The 20,618-nt window shown below is 36.1% G+C and overlaps 1 protein-coding gene across 4 annotated transcripts in view; it reads left to right on the top strand.

Moving 5' to 3' along the window:
- RERE (arginine-glutamic acid dipeptide repeats) overlaps positions 1-20,618 on the top strand; it is a 478,375-nt gene that overhangs the window by 257,675 nt on the left and 200,082 nt on the right. For all 4 annotated transcript variants that reach the window (XM_072608761.1, XM_072608759.1, XM_072608758.1 and 1 more), the window contains one exon: positions 17,877-17,925. In XM_072608761.1, the coding sequence (XP_072464862.1) occupies positions 17,877-17,925 (49 nt within the window). The remainder of the gene's footprint in view (positions 1-17,876; positions 17,926-20,618) is intronic.

Here is a 20,618-nt window from a genome sequence, read left to right as displayed (position 1 = left end):
TGCTTGCCTTGGTGTACTAAGTGTGGAGCTGTGATACTTAGGTCAGCTATGAGGTATATTATTTGGGGTGGTGTGCAAATTGAATGCAGTGGGTTAGTTGTTCTTTTGGATCATTTCTTACTGTCCAAGGGACCAGGAAGTATTGTTGTGTCTGTAGGAAACAAATGCTTTGCACATTGTAGTAATTTAATATTTGTTTAACTTAATCAAAATCATTGCTGTTGTTGCATTTAGATTTAAAAGTAAAATTAAAATTTTATAAAATTAGCTTTTCTTAATTTTTTAAAAATCTAAATTCTGAATCTGAGAATTAAAAGTACCTACTGGAATTTTATTTTATTTTTTTAGTGTCTGACCATAGATTTGATTTTGTAATAGTTTTCATAAGATATTGAAGAATGAAATAGATCAATAATACTTGAATATGATAAATGCTACAGGCGTATATTTGGTTTATGTCCGTAGTTATGTTTTTTCTTTCAATTTTATATTTTCTGTTATTTTCCTTGTTAAAAGAGAGCTTTTTAAAAAACCCGCTTTCTTTACAAATGATTTCAATACATACCAGTTTTTAGAAAATAGAAGGAATAAAAATGTTGGTGTCTTTTCCTCTCAATTTCCCCTTTCTCCACTGTATTTCAAATCTATGGAGTAGAATAGATTTGGGCTATCTTGAGAAACTGGTACACACAAAACCCAAATTATTCTCTTCAGCCCATGTTTACTCTGTATCTGATTATTAAATTTATTCATTATCCTATCTCAGTGCTCTTTTACTTCCCTATGCTGTGTTCTGCCTTGTGTTTTTCTTACTCTCATTGTTTTTCCCCCATAGGTAAGGAGGTAAAAGATATCCCATAAAAGATCCATAGATCTGCATCTGAATGAGACCTGAAGAGAGGAAATAGATATTATTGGGTAAAATGAAATTTGGTGATCATCTGTGGATTTCTTTTTAAAGTCACAGAGTTTCAGAGTTGGTAGGGACTTTGTGGACTAGATGGACCCACATTCAAACTAGAATTTCCTTTATGACTTTCTGAACAAATGATCATCAGACTTTGCCTAAAGACCTATAGTGAACAGGGAAGCCACTAAGCCACCAAAACAAGACAATATGTACTTTTGGAGAGACTTATTAGTAGAAAGTTTTTTCTTATTTGAGCTCAAATTTTCCTCTTCACACAATGGTCTATGTTTTACATAATAGTCTTTAATTGCTTGAGAGTAGTTATCTTTTTTCTCCAAGTTAACCCTTTCAGTTTATCCTAAAATGGCATAGTCTGGAGCCCCTTAACCATTCTGATCAGTTAGAATATTTCTGTTGTCTGTCAGCATCCTTCGTCCTCCATTTTTCACTAATCAAGCACTAGCTACTGTTGTGTGCCTAATCCTTGAGCATATTAGAGAAAACAATGAAATAGCTTTGTTTTCAAGGATCTTACATTCTGTTAGGGAAAACATCTGTCTCTGTAGTACACTAAATATGCATATGTACATATGAAGGAAAGAAAGAAAGAAAAATGTAATAACTTAGGAAAGAGGTAGACACTAGTAGCTGGGAAATCCTGCAGGGTCTCACACAGCAGGTGACGCTTTAAGTTTTGAAGGAGTTAGTGGGCATGAGAAGAAAGGATATTCCAGACATGGGTGGAGCAGTTTGGGAGAGGGCACTGGCAGTGGTAGACAGACTGTCATGTGAGAGAAGGAACACATAGGACCAATATGGTTGGGATATCAAGTGCAGGAACAGGAATATGAATAACCCTGGACAAATGACTCTGAGGCAGATTCCTAGAGCAACAGGGAATTGCTGGAGTTCACTGAACAGGGGAATGACATCCTTATACCATTGCTTTTTGAAAATTAGTCATATTCACTTAGTCCAAATTAATCATTTTCAAGTTGACAGACACTTATTAAGTACTGTCTATGGGGCTGGTGCTATTCTAGGCGCTGGGATACAATACAAAGTATCTGAGATAACCTTTGCCCTAAAGGAGTTTGTATACTGTATTTAAGAGTTTTTAATCACTGTATGATACAGGTACTTTGACTAGTATGCAAATTCAATACAAAACTAATCAAAAAAGGGAGGATGAATTTGCTCACATATTATAAATCCTGGGATCCTTCAGATCTGAGCCCAGAGTCCTCCAAATAATTTCACTTGGGATGATTTAAAGGTCATAAATTTTCAGGCTTTTCCTGGAATTATGGTTGGTAGGGGTTAAGCTTCATCTGCATATTCTGTAGCTGATCACATTGAGAAATCATATATTGAGAATTTCTTTGGAAACTGGAAAAAGAAATTATTTCATAAAAAGTAGACTGATACTTAAGGGCATGGAATCTGCAAATATGCTTCCTGACTCTATTCCCCTAGTGAACTACATTGTTATCCTTTTCTCAAAATTGTTTTTAAGAAAAAGTTTGCTTTCAATACCTGCAGGTGGTATGTGTGTGGTCATGGATGCATGCATGTATGTATGTATATACACAAACCATTCTTACTTATAACTGTTCTGCATAGTAATCCCCAAACTTGTCAATGCCTTTTCCCCTCCTTCCTCACCTAGTTCCACTGAAGAGAAGTATGAGAGTGATCAGGTTTTTGAAAATAAAGCTCATAGACCTTTCAGCAGGAACTTGTAGTTCTTTTAGACTTTTAGAGAAATGTGGTGGGACATAATGTTTATTCTGTGTGCAAATGGTGAAGTTCTGTCTCACTATTGGTAACTGATTGCATAGTAGATAGTGCTTTGGGCTCAGGTTCAGATTCAGCCACAGAGGTTGACTCGCTGTGTGGCCCTTGGCACTTACCCCCTCTGGTTGACTGAGTTTCTGAAAATATATTATGGGAATAATAACAGTACCACCTAGTTCTGGAGGTTGTTGTGAGGATCCAATGAGATTATATCACATCAGAAGCACCTAACAGTGCCTTGTCACATTGTGGGTGCTGTACAAATGCCTATTTCCTTTCTTTCTCCCTCTCTCCAACCTCTATTGTGAAAATCTGCAAAATTTCTGGCAAAAAGATTAACTTAGGAATTGGCTTTCCTCACTGTGAGAGTAAAAGTCCCATTTTGGCTTGTTATTTTTTATGTGGGAGACAGTAGTTTAATGGCATTAGTGAAACAAACCACAAGCAGCAGAAAAATCCAGAGACATAGTCAGCGAGCTTGAAATAGCATGGATTAGCATGAAGCTCAATTGATTTTTTTCTGAGTTATATAATTGAGGATAGCAGACTTATTTTGGGACTTAGAGGTTCCTTGATTGTAGAGGGATGTTTTCTCCATTGTTGTAAATCTCTCTATGTTTTACTAGATGATCTTCGTGAGATATTGTACATGTAAATATCTATCACTTGGTCATTAAGTTTCTGATAATGAGTCACTCTGGAATTAGATTGTTATTCAAATAACAAATATAAATGGTCTGTCCCTGGGTCCTGAATTGATAGCCTTTTTTGGCCAGAAATGAACCTGGATTCTTGAATGCTCTCAACATAAGACAAGCTATGATAGACAGACCCAGCCAAGATTGAAGATAACCAGTTTAAGAAATATATTAGAAAACATTTAACCAATGGTCACTCTTGCAGGTGACAATTTTTGAATATTTAATGGGTCATGGATTTTATTATATTCATCTTCGTTATGACCCTGATTTCCTATTTCATTTCTTTGACATTTACTTCTTATGCTTGAAAGTTATGTTTACTATTTTGTACATTCACCATTGAGATTCTTACAGCTAATTTCTCAGATCTCGTGCGATACCCGGATGTAAATTCCCATATCCTACAGCAGATGTTTCCTGGGTACTTCCCAGCATGGTAAAATGGACCTAAGATTTAGAAGACCTGTGTTGCCTGTGGAATTAATTTATCTTGTGACCTTGGGGCAATGATGTAACCTCTTTTTCTCAGTTTCCTCATTTGTAAAACGAAAGGATTGGATGAATTTAATCATATCCTGGCTCTAATTTCTAAGATTAATTTCAACAGACATTTATTAAATGCCTATTATATGTACAATTCTACGAATATTTGGATGATATTTAGTTAGACTTTTTGCTGTTGTTCCTTCCCTGTCATGAATAACATTTTTACTAAAACTTTTTCATCACAATATTCAAGTGCTGTAATTAAAGTACTTGTTAATCACTTTTGAATTTTTAGTGGCTTCTTGAAAAGGGAAAACTTTCTTTCTCACCCCACTATGGGGCTATTTATGGAATGAAGAAGAGCAAATTAAAATCCTTTATTCTCCACCTGAACCTCATCTTTGGGTTGGGTAGGATTCTGATCATTATAACAAGGTTGCTGTTTACATTTTTGTCTTTTTAATGAACCTGTTACACATGATACTAAATCTAGCAAGCTTTTCAGTAAATAGTTTTACAAATAATAAAATAGCATTTATAGGGTATTGTTTTCTTGCCAGTACTTAGTAGTCCTGCAATTATCCCAGCATCAGTTGTAGAAGGTCTGGTTTGCAGTTTAAGAACCAGGGATCTGAGATAGAAGGAAGGGTCTTCTATCATACAGTCTACTTGCTATGGAGCAGGAGTGAGTATTGAGTGTGGTCACTCAGCTTGGCCACAGTGGCTGGCCTGTTTGTTTGTCTTTGGGATCCTGTGTTGGCTTGTGAATAAACCAAAGGCCAAAGTGTTACTGGCAAACAGCATCTTCTACAGAATGGTTTAATAATCCCATTCTTCCATCCCATAGTTACTATCCACTTTAGGTAAATTTTCTTTAAGCCCTGTCAGAGTCCAGGTCTCACAGTGAAAAGATCCCTGGATTATGAAATTAGAGGTAGTGGGTGCAATTCTGGCTTTGCTCTTCCTCGGAGTATGATCTCATCATTGATTTTGATTTAGGGCTTATTACTTAATCTGTTTGAGTTTTAGCATTCTTGTTTATAAAATGAGAATGTTGGATTAAATGACCTGAAGTCATTTCCAGCCCTAAATGACCTGTAAGCTCCCTTCCATATGTAAAAATTTTGATCATGCTCCTCCTGTTATATGCAGTTGGGAGTCTTCCTCTTAAGCAGTTTCTAGTATTCCTGCAGGGTTATTTGACACTTTAGGTGAAGAATGAGCCAAGGTTTGACAGATAATACTCAATTGATTTCTGATTTCTTTCTTCAGTTTGCTTCTTCCCTGGTGGAACTGATGACAGTGTGCCCATTTTCCCCATTAATCCTTTATTGAAAGGGTAGTAGCCAAGCATTCATCCTGTCTCAAGATTCTTCATAAGAAGCCTTTCTTGGATTAGTGCTCCTGTTTTCTATATTGCTATGGACACTTCTGCCTTTTTGTTATTCAGTTGCAGGCTTCCAGCTCCTTTCTGTCCAGTCCCTGTTTACTTCATAGAATACAACGTTTCTATGGCAACAGGTTACTTTTCAAAGGGAACATCTTGTCATTTTATTTAATCCACTGCAGCTGAAGAGGACTGAAATATTAAGTTGTTGTTGCTATGGATACTGCTTTGTTGCATCAATTTCTTTTGTATCAGATTTCATAAATGTGGTGTTGAGGTTTTTCTTTTGGGGAGGGGGACACTTTGAATAAATAAAGTGACTTACCATTATTACTGTAATTGCTTCTTTACCAATATGTTTGGCTTCTAGAAATGTTAAATATTTTAGCCTCTACAGCAAGGATTTGTGGACATAAGATTTTTGATTCAGCTATTAAACACGGGGTGGGGGGAACCTCCTGAATTGCATAAGGAATAAGGACTGGACTTGTAATTTAAATGATATCTGTCAGGTTTCAAATTCAAGGCCTTCAAAATTCCAGAGTATGGTCCACCAGATTAAGATATAATTGGGAAATGTTTAACAAAATAAATTAAAATACAGTACAACATAGATAATGTTAACTTTATGATTTTCTAAGTTAATAGACTGCCTGCAGGGATCCCTTTCTGTTTAAATTTGACACCCCAGACTGGGAGCTCTTTGATGAGAAAACTACCTTTACCCTTGACCCTTGGTCAATGGGCCCCTCCTTTTAGGGGATTACTCAGAACTTGAGAGTCTTGGTGACTTACTCAAGGTCAGAAGTGCATGTAAATTTAGGTCTTCCTGGTTGCAAAGCCAGCTCTGTAGACTATATGGTCTTACATAACAATCCAGAGAAATCCCCTCATTGCCAGTTAAAGGTGTTGACATTATTCTTAACTTTTCTAGTACTTCATGACTCAAAAAAATCTTGAGTAATGACCTAGCAAAAAAAAATTCATAAATAAAATGGGGTGGGAGAGGAAGAGAGGAGAGAGAGAAATTTTTTTTTATTTATTTAACTTTTAATATTCATTTTCACAAAATTTTGGGTTCCAAATTTTCTCCCCTTTTGTCCCCTCCCTCCACCCCAAAACACCAAGCATTCTAATTGCCCGTATGACCAATCTGCTCTGAGAGAAATTAGCATTGAAGTTATTGAATTCCTTGAAAGAATTGTGATTTCTTTACTATTTTGTTTTCCCCGTGTGTGTGTATGTGTGTATGTGTGTGTGCAGTATTACATTGTTTTTCCTTTTTCATGAGTTGGGCATTGGAATGAATTTTTAACAATTTTTAAATTAGGTTTTTAATTTTTTTCAATTAACATACATTTATTTTCTCACCCTCCTACCTTTCTCCTGGGGGAAAGGGAGAGGAAAAACAGGACCCTTCTAACAAATAGACACAGTTTAGCAAAACAGATTACACAGTATGTCCAAAAATTTATGTCTTATTCTGTCTTAAATCCATTGATTTCTGTATGGAGGCAATCATCACTCTCAGGCCTCTTCAGTCAGTGGTTATCGTATTGATCAAAGTTCTTAAATGTTTGAGTTGTTTGTTTTTATAAAGTTATTGTTGCTGTGTAAATTTTTTTCTAATTTAACTCATTTCACTCTGTCTCATACATGTCCTCTCAAATCCCTTCCTCCCTCCCTTCCTCCTTCCCTTCCTTCCTTCCTTCCTTATCTTAATTTCTTAAGCCATTCCCCAGTTGATGGGTACCCTTTTACTTTCCAGTTTATTGCCACTACAAAATGAGCTCCTATAAATATTTTTGTACATATGGGTCCTTTTCTCTCTTTGATCTCTTTGGAGTATTGGCCTCTTAGATGTAGTTGGAAATTGGTTTACAGAATGGCTATACCACTTCACAGCTATAGTTAGCTTTCTTGTTTTCTTGCTAACCCTCCTATATTCATGATTTTTATTTTTATCTTCACCAGCCTGCTAAATGTGAAGTCCTTTAATTTTCATTTCTCCAATAATTAGTTATTCAAGGCATTTTTTCCCTTGGTTATTGTTAGTATAGATTTCTTCTTTTAAAATCTACCTGTTTATATTCAGTCTGTTACAGTGCCCTGTTAGTTTTATCTTCATAACATCTCCTATGAAAGCTCCCCTTTTTCCTCTGACCCAGCCACCACCCTAATGTAAGCCCCTTATCATCTCACAGCTGGACGTAGCTTCCTGGTTGGTCTTCCCCCTTCAATTCTCTCCTCATTCTAGACCATCTTCCACTAGCTGTCAAAGTGGATATTTGTTATTCACAGTTTGACCATGTCTCCTCTTACTCTAAAATCTCCAGTGGCTCCCTATTACCTCCAAGATTTACATTCACAATCATCTGCTAGTCTTACCTAGATGCATATGAATGTAATGACTGTATATATGATTATAGATATCTAAGTATGTGTATTTGTATGCATATGTGTGTGTCTATATATGTATGTGTGTTCATATATGCACATATGTTTGTATATGTGTGTGCATATATATACACACACACATAAAAATGTATATCTGTACTTAAATTGTAGCCTTCTTGGGGGAAGGGGAGAAGAACAAAGTAAAAAGTACATAGCAGAGAACAAAAAAAAACTTATAAGGAAGAAAAGATGGACAGCTCTGAACAAAATGTTTAGTATAAAGCTTAAGTATACTTAATTATTTTCAATTGATAAATGAACAAAAGATATTTCAGGCAGTTAATAAACATTTATTAAGCATTGACACATCAAACATTATGCTAAGCACTAAGGATACAAAGAAAGGCAAAAGAGGTTTACTGCTCTTGAGAATCTTATAATCTAACAAGGGGATACTACATGCAAATAACTGTGTACAAACAGTTATATAGAGAACATATTGGAAATAACTAGCAAAGGTAAGGCAAGGGGAGGTGGGAGAGACAATGGAAAGGTAGGATTTTAAATGGGACTTGAAGTAAGTCAGGGAAACCAGGAAGCAGAGATCAGGAAGGAGAATATTCCAGGGATGGGGAACAATCACTCATAGTCAGGAGATGGAGTGTCATGTGTGAGGCAAGGAGGCAGTCGCTCACAGAGTCAGTGGAGGGAAGTAAGGGAGTGAGCAAATTATTTTTTAAAATTTTCTTTAATTTGTTTTAAAGTTAAATACACAATAGGAAAAGAAAAAAAAGCATTGCCATGTGCACAGCAGAACATAAGAAAGAATTCAAAATATACAGTGATTTTCCATTTCAAAAAGCATATGTTCCATCTGATTTTCAAGAAGTCTATTACTTGAATAAGATTTTTGACCTCTTGTACTAAATCATTAATTTTCCTTCCAAATATTTCTTCCAATGTTCCTGTTTATTGTCCAGTTCTTTCCTCTAGAGCTCCTATTTCATTTGATACCATTTAAAAGTGATTTTTAGTAATCTTGATTATTCTTCATTTTCATTTCTTCCAGCATTTCTTGAATGCCCTTATGGCCATGATGTGATTTTCTTTGATACTTGAAGATTTTTTGGAATTATCCTCTTTATCTGAGTTTCTGGCTTGTGTGTTCCTGTCTTCTTAATAGTTTTTTTTTTTTTAATTACTGGTGTAGGTTTTATGTTTAGTTTTCTTTTTTTTAACTATTTCTTCTAACTTTACCTCAAGAATTGGGGACTTTGTGCTTTGTCCAAACTCTTTGTGATTCTGGAGACATTTTATGGTCCTCATTCATATTATTTTACATCTCGTCAGTGGATTCTCTAGGCACCAAGTCAATTTTATTTTTCAAGTGTTCAGGAAACTGCATGCTTTTAGTGGATCCTAAGAAATCTGATCTAGGCCACAGTCTGATTGCTACTCTTCATATCTGATTTGTTTTTCAAACCCTGGATCTTGGTTTGGTTTCAGAGTATGCACACACCTGCACACAATGTGTGTTAGTGCAGAGTATTCTTGCCTCTGGGTTCAGCTGGCCTAAATGCTGTCAGCTTATAAAGATTTCAAGAAACTGAGCTGTAGAAACGTCCTCAACACAGTGCTGGTTCCTATTTACTCTCCTTCCACAACTTAGAATCTCTTTGTCTCTAATTATGCTTTTCATTTCAGCGGATAGCATGGCCAGACTAAAATATCGGCACTGATAATGTTTAATATAAAATTTTGGAATAATCTCTTTGTTCTCTCTGAAGCAAACTCAGAGAATGCCTCTTCCTATGTCAACAAAAGCCTGCCAAGGCTGACTTAACATTCCTTAAGTGACCTTTAACCTAAGACACTATCTTGAATAATGGGACGTTTTCCATATCTTAATATTTGCAGACATATACTATGTTATGGCATGTTAATGGTAAAGAAAACACAGACATCTTAGGTCATAATTTCTATTGAACTTTGTTTACCCTTTCCTATGTCAGTTATCTGTTTAGGGCAGGAAGCCTGCCACTTACTAGTGGTGGGATTTCCGAGACATATGTTTACCCAGCTTGGAATCCCGAGACCTGACCAACGTTACTTTGTTAATTGTCCTGTCTTACTGAATTTATGATTTGCTCAATTAGGAGAGTTCCTTTCTCACGGCAAAATGTATATAATCCAGAGGATTTCTGCACTGGGTAGCCAGAACATTTCTGGCTCCATAATGCATTATGTACCGTTTTCTTTATGGGGAATTGATCAATTAATTAATTAAATCATAAAATGTATGCATTTAGCCATGTTGCCTTTTCTTCAACAAGTTTTCAGGTCAACAGCACCTACACTGCTGTTCTTGATTTGTATTTTCTTACTTACCTTTCTTAGGATCTTGCCTCAGTCACTTATGCAGTCTTTCTCATTTATTTTTAATTTGTATCTCTCCACTTCTTTCCCTTCAAGAAACATATTAAAAAGTTCCTCAATTTATCTTCCTTACCCACTCCAGTTCCCATCCTAGCTTTTATCTCCCTGATATTGATAAGCTTTGAGATAAAATCAACTCCACTTGCTGCCTTTGATGCTTTGCTCTTTCTCCTTGTCTAATCTGGTTACCATCCTCACCAACTTACTGAATGTATTTGTGGTGGAAAGGACTTCCTCAGTTTAGCTGTTTTCCGCCCCTGACCCCACTGCCCTATAGTAAGGTCCATTAGCTCTTCTTCTGTTTTTTAAGTCTGTTAAAATCCTGCCCAAAGCTATTTCAAAGCTACCTTTTTTCTAACAGCTCTCCCCATCCCCACCAGTAATGATTGTTCTCGGTTTGTCTTAAGTTTGCTTGGCCTTCTTTTATGTACTTAGTTATGTTAATTTTGAGTGTATTCTGTTTTGCTCTACTAATTTGCACACCTTGTGATTGCAGACTGTTTTCACTGCCTTATTTATACTTTGTTTCTCTAACAGCCTAGAGCCTGCTGGTCTAAGTTCATCTTCATTTTCCTGCCTACCTCTACCTTAGAACCACTGTACTTAACTAATTTCCTGTATTCTCTTGATGGTGCTTTTGTACCAGTCAGCCACATTGAGAGCTTTGGTGTCATCTGTGACTGCTTACTGTCACTCACTCCACATATGTCATCAGTTGCCAAATCTTGTCATTTTTATCTCCATATCTCTTGTATGGACCTCCCTTCTCTGCAATCATACAAGAGAAATCTGAATGTCTCCTTTCTAAATCCAACCATACAAACAGCATTTATGGCATCGTTCCAAGGCAACAAGTCTTAGAGGTGAGCACATGTTTCCCTGGAAGTTGCCATGGCAACTTAGAGCACACTTAATGGTATGACCTCTGTTAAATTTCACGAAGCTGCCAAAGTAAGTTTCTTTAATATACAAGTCTGACTATGGCAGTTCTCTGATCAAAAACCTTCAGTGGTTGCCTTTTTCCTTCTGAGTAAAGTACTTCTCGACCTATCATTCACTCTTTTTTTCAGTGTGGTTTCTACGAATGTGTTAGCGTTATTTCAGTTTATTTCTCTCACACACACTGTATTCCAGCTAAGTAGAATGAGCTATTCTTTAATCTCATCTGGCATTCTTCTGCCTCTGTCTATACACAGAGGACATTGCTTGTTTGTACTTGAAAGTCACTGCTTCATGCCTGAAAGATAATTCTTTCTCCCTTTGCCCCCCTTGAAATCCTCTCATCCCTAATAACCTAGCCCAGGTGCCACCTGCCTGTCCTTAAATTTTCTTAGACTATTTTATCTCATTCTTTTCTTTGCTGTCATAGTTTGCCATGTATCATATTTATTTGTGTTCATGGGTGATTCCCTTCTCTTGGTTTATAAAATCCTTGAAGGCAGGGACCATATTGTCTTCCCTTTTCTATTGCTCAGTACCTAGCATAGCACTTTATTTATAATAGGAGTTTGATAAATATATGTTAAATTGAATTTTAGTTGCTTCGTAAATGTTTAATATATTCTCATGTAATGAATTTTATTTCATTCTTTGGTTTAGAGTGAGAAGGCCTGTGTTCAAGTGCACTCAGTGTTAGTCTCTTCATCTGTAAGAGGAAAATAGGAGTACTTTTACCACCTACTACATTCCTCACTTTGTGTTTTACAAATTGTTAGGGGAAAAAAAAGAAAGTATTTTGTAGGCATATATTCAATTTTTACTATTTGCCAGGCACTCAGAATACAAATAAAAGGAAAGAAATGATCCCTTCTTTCAAGGGGCTTATATGTGGAAGTCAGATCGTGCTGTGGATGAGTGATGGACCTGGAGTCAGTTAGACGAGTTCAGATTCAACACTAGATACATAAATAGTTGTTTATCCCTAGGCAAAGACACTTAAGCTCTGTCTGCTTCAGTTTCTTCATCTGTAAAATGAGGATAATAATAACACATACCTTTCATGGTTGTAATGAGCATAAAATGAGATATTTGACAAGTGCTTTGTAATCCTTAAAGCAATCTGTACATGCTAGCTGTTACTCTGTCAGGGTGGTTGGTTGTTGGTCCTCATTCTTTTTTTTCTAAAATAATTTATTTTTAGTTTTCAACATTTACTTCTTTAAGTTTTAAATTTTCTCCAACAATCTGATATAGGGTCTACAAACACATTATTATTAAACATATTTTCATATTAGTCATGTTGTATAGAAGAATTAGAATGAATGGGAGGAACCATGAGAACCAAGCAAATAGTATGTTTTACTATGCATTCAGATTCCATATTTCTTTCTCTGGATCTGGATGACATTTTCCATCATGAGTCTTTTGGAGTTGTTTTAGGTCCTTTCGTTGCTGAGAAGAGCTAAGTCTATCAAAATCAATCATTGCGCAATGTGGCTGTTACTGTGTACAATGTTCTGGTTCTGCTCACTTCACTTAAGTCTTTCCAGGTTTTTCTGAAGTCTGCCTGCTCATCATTTCTTGTAGCATAATAATATTCCATTATATTCATATACCACAAGTTGTCCAGACATTCCCCAATTGATGGGCATCCCCTCAATTTCCAGTTCTTGACCACCACAAAAAGAGCTGCTATAAATATTTTTGTACAACTGGGTCTTTTTCCCATTTTTGTGATCTCTTTGGGGTGTAGCCCTAAAAGTAGCCCTCTTTCTTGAAGAGGACCAAAGTGATATTACTATGTTAGAGACAAAGTGCAGTGTTGCTGATCAGATCAGTACAAGCTTTAAAGGCTCTGCCACAGATTGGACACAAACAATCCACATGAGCATTTGGAGTGGAGATGTTTCTGAGTTTGCACATCTCTAAATTTCACATTTCTTTTAGGCTATTGCAGTTCTGTTTTGCTCATAGAATAAAGCACCTTCTTTGATACTGGGTGGTCCTGTGTCTGTATCTCCCATGTCACACAGTCGATTCCAGCAGAGAGGAAACTTGTAAATATATGTGTATACGGAATATTTACACAGATAAATATAAGGTAGTTAAGCCAAAGGGCAATAGCATTTGTTGTCACCAAGAAAAGTTTCATGTAGAAAGTGGTACCTTAGCTTCATTTCTAAGTATTCTCTAAGGCAGAGGTAAGGTGGGAGCAGACAAAGAAATGGGACACACAAAGGAATGGAAATGGAAAGGTAGACTACTATATTTGAGGAACAGCATGAAGGCCAGTTTGGCCAGATCATTGAATGTGGAAAGGAAAGTAATGTATAGTGAAGATCAAGCTATACGGTATGAGAAATTGATTCAGATTTATAAAAATAAAATCCATTCAACAGTTTTCAAAGGGTCAATGATATGAATAGGCAGTTCTAAAGGGAAGAAATTAAAGCTATCAATAGATAAATGAAAAAATGTTCCAAGTTACAATTAATTAGAGAAATACAAATTAAAACAAATCTGATGGTCAAAAAAAGAAACAAAATGGAGGAGCAGTGGGAAAACCTGGCAACAAGTTTGATAGATTTGTTAATCATTATAGCCATTTTAGAAATCAGTTTGTAATTGTGCCCCCGAAGTTACCAAACTATGCAAAAACTTTGTATTAGTTATACTGCTTTTTAAAAAATTATTATTAATTTATTTATTTTAAGTTTTCAACATTCATTTCCACAAAATTTTGAGTTCCAAATTTTCTCCCCATCTCTCCCCTCCCCCACCCCAAAATGCTAATCATTCTGATCACCCTTTCCACCAATTTACTCTCCTTTCTAACATCCCTCCCTTCCCTTATCCGCATCTTCTCTTTTGTCATGTAGGGCAAGATAAATTTCTATGCCACATTACCTGTATTTCTTCTTTCTCAATTGTATGCAGAAACAATACTCAACATTTGTTCTTAAAACTTTGAGTTCCGACTTCTCTTCCTTCCTCCTTCCCCACCCATCCCCACTGAGGAGGCAAGCAATTCAACGTAGGCTATATATGTGCAGTTTTGCAAATGACTTCCATAGTAATTATGTTGTGTAAGACTAATTATATTTCCCTCCATCCTATCCTGACCCCCATTTCTTCTATTCTCTCTTTTGACCTTGTCTCTCCCCAAGAATGTTTACTTCTAATTGCTCCCTCCTCCCTGTATTGTAAGATAGATTTTCATACCCAATTGAGTGCATATTTTTCCTTCCTTGAGCCAAATGTGATGAGAGTAGGCTTCACTTTTTCCCTCTCACCTCCCTGCTTTTTCCCTCCATTGAAAAGGCTTTTTCTTGCCTCTTTTATGAGAGATAATTTGCCCCATTTCATTTCTCCCTTTCTTCTCCCAATATATTCCTCTCTCACCCCTTAATTTTATTTTGTTAGATATGATCCCTTCCCATTCAACTCACCCTGTGCTGTGTGTGTGTGTGTGTGCGCGTGCACACACACACATAATCCCACCAACTACCCATATACTGAGAAGAGTTACAAATATTATCTTTCCATGTAGGAATGTAAACAGTTCAACTTTCTCTTTCCTGTTTACCTTTTCTTGCTTCTTTTGATTCTTGTGTTTGAAAGTCAAATTTTCTATTCAACTCTGGTCTTTTCATCAAGAATGTCTGAAAGGCCTCTATTTCATTGAAAGATCATTATTTCCCTTGAGGTATTATACTCAGTTTTGCTGGGTAGGTGATTCTTGGTTTTAATCCTAGTTCCTTTGACTTCTGGAATATCATATTCCAAGCCCTTTGATCCTGTAAGGTAGAAGATGCTAGATCTTGTTTTATCCTGATTGTATTTCCACAATACTCAAACTGTTTCTTTCTAGCTGCTTGCAATATTTTCTGCTTAACCTGGTAACCCTGGAATTTGGCTACAATGTTCCTAGGAGTTTCTCTTTTTGGATCTCTTTCAGGAGATTATACTACTTCTTTAACTCCAAAAAGTTGAAAGAAAAAAAAGAAGCCATGCTTACAGAATATTTATTTAATATTTATTTATTTTTTTTTGTGGTTGGTACTGTACTGAAAAATAAAAGGGAGCATTTAATAAATGCTTGTTTCTTTCCTTCCATCAATTATGGAATGGCTGAAAATTATGTTATTTGAAAGTAACAGAATACTAATGAATGGGATGATTTCAAAGAAATTTGGAAAGACTTGTATGAATTGTGCACAGTTAAATGACCTGAACCTAGAAAACAATTTATACTACAGTACCAGCATTTTAAATCAAACAACTTGTTTTGATAAATGTCTGACCCTGTTTTCTGTTGATGTGTTAACCAGATTATATCTCTTATGTCACTTTTTATATGTCACATTGGACACATGCTCTAGCCCTACTTGTGCTTATTACATTCCCTTTCAAAGCTTTTTTGTTCATCATACATGTTTCCTTTACCCTTTGGGTTGCCTCCAGCTTTACTTCTGCCAGTGTTGTGGTGTCTCAGGATTGCTAGTCATACAGCATACACAGCATTGAAGTGAAAAAGAGGTTGAGTTTTCTCAAGCAGTATGGGATCCTTACACATTCTCGCATGGAGGTCAGCTCATTCTCAGAGTCCAACTCACCAAACATTAGAGTTGCAGGCTTGCCAGGTATCCCCAAACCATCCAGAACCTCCAGCCTCCCAACTCTTGAGGGCTAAGAATTTTTTCTTTGTATCAAAATCAAACCTTTCTCTCTGTACCTTCCAACCTTTCTATGCTCTTGAGCCAAGAAAAACAATTTGAATTTCTTTTCTACATGATTACGTTGCAGATCATTAGAGATGGTTATTATGTTTCCTTCTTCCTCTTATCCCCAGACCAGTCTTATATTCTCCAAGCTATCTGTCTCCCCATGTTAGCCCCAGGTTCTTTAAGTGAGTCCTGATATGGCATCTTTTTTTATGTCTTTATAATCTTGGGAGTCTTTCTGCTAGATGCTCCCTATCATATTGTGTACTTCCTAAAAGGTTTCACCTAGACCTGAACCAAAACAGAGTACAATGAGACTCATACTGCGTTAGTCCTAAATGGCATTCTATATTCCCTTTCATCCAGTCTTTGTCCCAGCTTCCTCCTATGCTAGGTGCTCATCGCAGATGAACAATATTTATAAGTAAGCATGACTGCATATTTATGTTCAGTCACTTGATCATGCAATTATATATTATTGTTTAGGTAACAGGCATTTTAAAATCCATTTGGGTTATCCTTTATTAATTTTTTGACTTATCTCTTTTGTTTAATTATAGCCATCATGTTCTGCGTTTATAGGCAAAAGAAACTTACAAATATCTTTTGGTCAATATCCGTTTTTGAGTCCTTAGTTTCGTTATCTTCCATTTTGTTTCTCTTCTAAACAGTAGTTGTAATTGTGATGTTTACTTTCTAATTCAGCTGATTTTGCTTTGTATCACTTGCAGGTAATGTTCATCTATTCTCCAGTCACTGGAGGTATATGATCTTAAATCATATGTAATTACTTTTTTTTGCAATTATAAATGAAAAAATATGGATATTTTGTATAACTAGGCTCTTTATTCCTCTTGTTATATCTTTATGAATCTATTCTATATTCCCACTTTGCCGTCCAAAAAATTTGTACCAGGCAAAGTCAGTACTGTGGAGTTTTCCCTTTCTGGAGTCCTAATAACTAGAATATGTTAATCTATACATTCTGATGTCATTTGTATTTCCTCATGATTTAGGAGACTCTTTAATTTTAAATATTTTATATAAAGCATGTTGGAAAATGCCTTAATTTAAAAAAATAAAATTAGAAATAATCCCTTAGCTAATATCCTAGCCTCCAGTTTCCAGATTTATCCAGTAATAAAGATACCGTAATAATCCTCATTCTCTTCCTTTTACATACCAGTCTCCTATTCAATAATAATTTCCTGTTGCCGATGGCAGTGTAAATCCTATACTAGTTCTTCTTCTTATTTCTTCAAAATTATCTGGCACCATTTCCCAAAGCAGAACCTCTCTTCTAGCCCATTTGATTCTGCTTACTGTCTCTGTATGTGCTGATTCCCCTCTCTTTTCAGGGATCTGTCTCTATTCCATTCTGCATTCACCATATCTCAGCCTGATTTAAAATGCTTTCTCCCAGGAAGTATTTCTCTGAATAATTCAGTCTGACTGAATTCTTTTTTCTTTTTTCCATTTCCTTTACTCTTACAGATCCTGTTTCTCATATTTTGTACTTGTGATAATATTTATTCATATTTTTTTGTTTCATTTTAAGTTCACATGCTATCTCCCCCAAAAGAGTGACAGGTTTTTGGAGGACAAGTGACAATGATGATTATTTCTTTTATCAGTTTTTCTAGATTGAATGCACCAGATCTCAGACACACTGACTTAGGGAATGTACCAGTCCAAAACTCTCAACTATGGATCCAAAACAAAAAAAACCTGTGCAAGTATCCCAAAATTCACTTGTGTGTGCAGTTATATCATTAAGGAAAATGTCCTATGAAGTTTTTTGAGGGAACCCTTGAGGGGCGGGACTGCAGATGTGGGGCTGAGGTGCTACCACAAGCTTCAGTCCATTGTGCAAGGACCTCCCCTCTCAGACATTTTGTCATAATGACTCATTTTTTGGCTGAAAAGCTAATTTAGCAAGCTTTTATTAGGCAGCTACTGTTTGCAGGGAACTGTGCTCAGCACTGGGAATACAAACTCAAAAGCCTCCACCATTCCCTTCTGTCTTATTGATGTTTAGATATGAAGATTTGTTATTAAAGCTGTCATATCTTTGATTGATTGTCTTATTTCTTTGACAGGAGACTGAACAGCACCCAGGGGGAAATCCGTGTTGGACCCAGCCATCAGGTAAAGCAAATTTCGGTAGTTAGCCAGTCAAGCATTTGTTAAGTATCCACTTGTTTCTCCCCCATCTTCTTTTACTTGTCTTGGTATACATCTTGGTTCCTATTTATCCCAGTGTCTTCCCTCTTGACCCTATCTCTGTTTGTCTCCTCTGCTTTCTCACTAAGCATTTATTAACTGCTTTCTATGTGCCAGGAACTAGAGTAAGCAAAAGAAAGGCATAATATAGCCCCAGCCACCAAGGAACCTTCAGTTTAATGGGGGAGACAACATGCAAATGAAGCTGAAAACCTGGCACAGGGCAATAAAATCATGCAGGCTGGATCTGAATTTTTTTTTGAGAAAGAGTTTCAGTGTTGATTTAATCTTTGAGAATTATGAATTTCTAGAGATCATCAAGGCCAAGAAAGTAGCTGGGTGGGAAATGAGGTGAATTCTCTGGATACCCTCTTCAAATGGTAGAATACTTGGGAGGAGCTCTCTATTTAACAGCGGCACCCCACCCCCACCCCCCATTCCCCATCCACTTCAGTTAGAAGGAGGGAGGGTCCCCATGGCAGGGAGTACTGAAGAGAGATAAGAGTTTCACAGTCGATTTCATCATTAGGAATCATGCAATTTGAAGATCATCAAGTTTAGTATCTACCTTCAGCCAGTTCCCAGCCAGTAGCAGAATTATTAACTAGCAGTTGTTCTGTAGCTTGAAGAAATTGAAAATCATTGTTGTAGTGCTATAGATTTAAATTTTGAAATCTTTATTTTAGATTTTCTTGCAAGTTACTGATTGGAGAAAAATGATCCTTAGATGAATTGATGCTGCTTTGCAAACCTTAAATTTTACAAATGAAATAGATTTGATTTATTAATAATAGTTTTTTTAACCTTGTATTTTTTGTTAAAATTATAAGTCAACATTTTAGGGTTCTATCTGTTTTTGATTAATATTGTATCAAAATTTTCCTCCTTCTACTTACTTCCTTGATCTCTTTTTTTCATCATATTAAAATGTAAACTCCTTCATGGCTGGGACTATCTTTCATTTTATATTTGTATCCAGAGTGCCTATCAAAGTGCTTGGTAAATTCGTGCTTGAATTCGTGCTTTCTCACTCATTCATTAAAGAACAAATAGTTTTTATTTTAATCAATAGTCATTTCCAAGCTCTTGTATGTGTCTTATTATCAAAAAATGTTTTCTTATCTGAAGACTAAGAAACTGCTCCCTTGTAGGTGTTTGGTGCTTTCCCCTTTCCAAAGCACTTTCACATTATATGTGTTATAACAGACCAAAGGACTATCAATTTAGAGTCAGAAGAATCCAGCTGGTCTAGCCTCCTTATTTTCCAGAAGAGAAAATCTGGGACCAGAAAGATGCAGTGATTTTTACAAGGTCATATTGGGCCAGGTCAGGGACAGAGAAAAAACCTCAATTCAGCCTTTTAGATGCCCAATCTAGTTGTACCATATATCTTTTTTTTTTCCTAGAAATTAAGCATATCAGGGAATCTTTTATCCATTTGATAGGGGAAGAAGCTAAGGGAAATTAATTGACTTCCCTAAAATTCCATAAATAGTAAATGAGCTAGGATCAAAATGTAAGTTTTCTGGTTTCCTTCTCCTGGCTCTTTCTAGCGCTTCTGTGTAAAACCATTTCTGAGTTTCAGTTTCAGATCATCATTTCAGTAAATTTTGTACCTGGCACTCCATTTAGAAAACTGCAGAAAAAAGTAACTACTTAGTCCTCATAAAAACCACTAGGACAATTTTGCTTTAATTTTTTTAACTGGATACTATGATTGTTTTTTAGGAAGTATTTGATACGATTAGTTATGATATGCCACTAGGTTTGAATTTTTTTAGTTCTGCTTTTTTCTGTTGGTTTGAGGTACATTATTCAGAGGTAGCAGGAGACCTTAGAGATGATATTGTCTAACTATTTCATTTTACAAATAAGTAAACTCAGAAATGAAGTGACATGTTAGTAGACCTCCAAAGTGAAAGGAACTCAGGAAGCACTGAGGCTAACCTCTCTGCTTGTGTGTGTGTCTCTCTGTGTCTCTTTCTCCGTGTGTGTGTGTGTGTATGTGTGTCTATACACACATATACACACATGCATATATACATATATATAGTATGTATATGTATGTGTACATGTACATGAATAAGAATCCTTTGTATAACATGCTTGACAACTGTTCATCAGTTTTCCTTGTAATCCTCCAATGAGGATGGCCCTTCCCTCACCCCCATTTCACAAAGCAGCTCTCTCCATTTTGGGGTAGTTTTAATTGCTAAGATTTTTTTTCCTTACAGCTAGATTAAATTTTCCATTCTTCAATTTATTATTACTGTTTTCAGTTCTTCCCTCTGGAACTAGGCAGAATAAATTTAATTAACCTATTACACATCCCATGACTTCCATCTTTAGGACCTTCATCCTTAATACCTTCTTCTTGACACCTTCCAGTGTATCTCTCTCCTTTTTGCAATGCAAATCCCTGAACTGAAATACATTATTTTTTCTGTATTCTGATTAAAGGGAATAGTATAAGGCTCATTTCCTTAATTCTAAGCACTATGCTTCTCATCACTGGTGTTAGTAATGGATCTGAGATTTAAACCCATGCCTTTCACTTCATGGGTCTTTCTACCAAACAGGCCTCCCTCATAATTTACTCATATGTGTTCAAAAATAAA

Source organism: Notamacropus eugenii, chromosome 5, assembly GCF_028372415.1.
Source record: "Notamacropus eugenii isolate mMacEug1 chromosome 5, mMacEug1.pri_v2, whole genome shotgun sequence".
Taxonomy (NCBI): domain Eukaryota; kingdom Metazoa; phylum Chordata; class Mammalia; order Diprotodontia; family Macropodidae; genus Notamacropus; species Notamacropus eugenii.
This window is presented reverse-complemented; position numbering and strand designations above follow the sequence as displayed.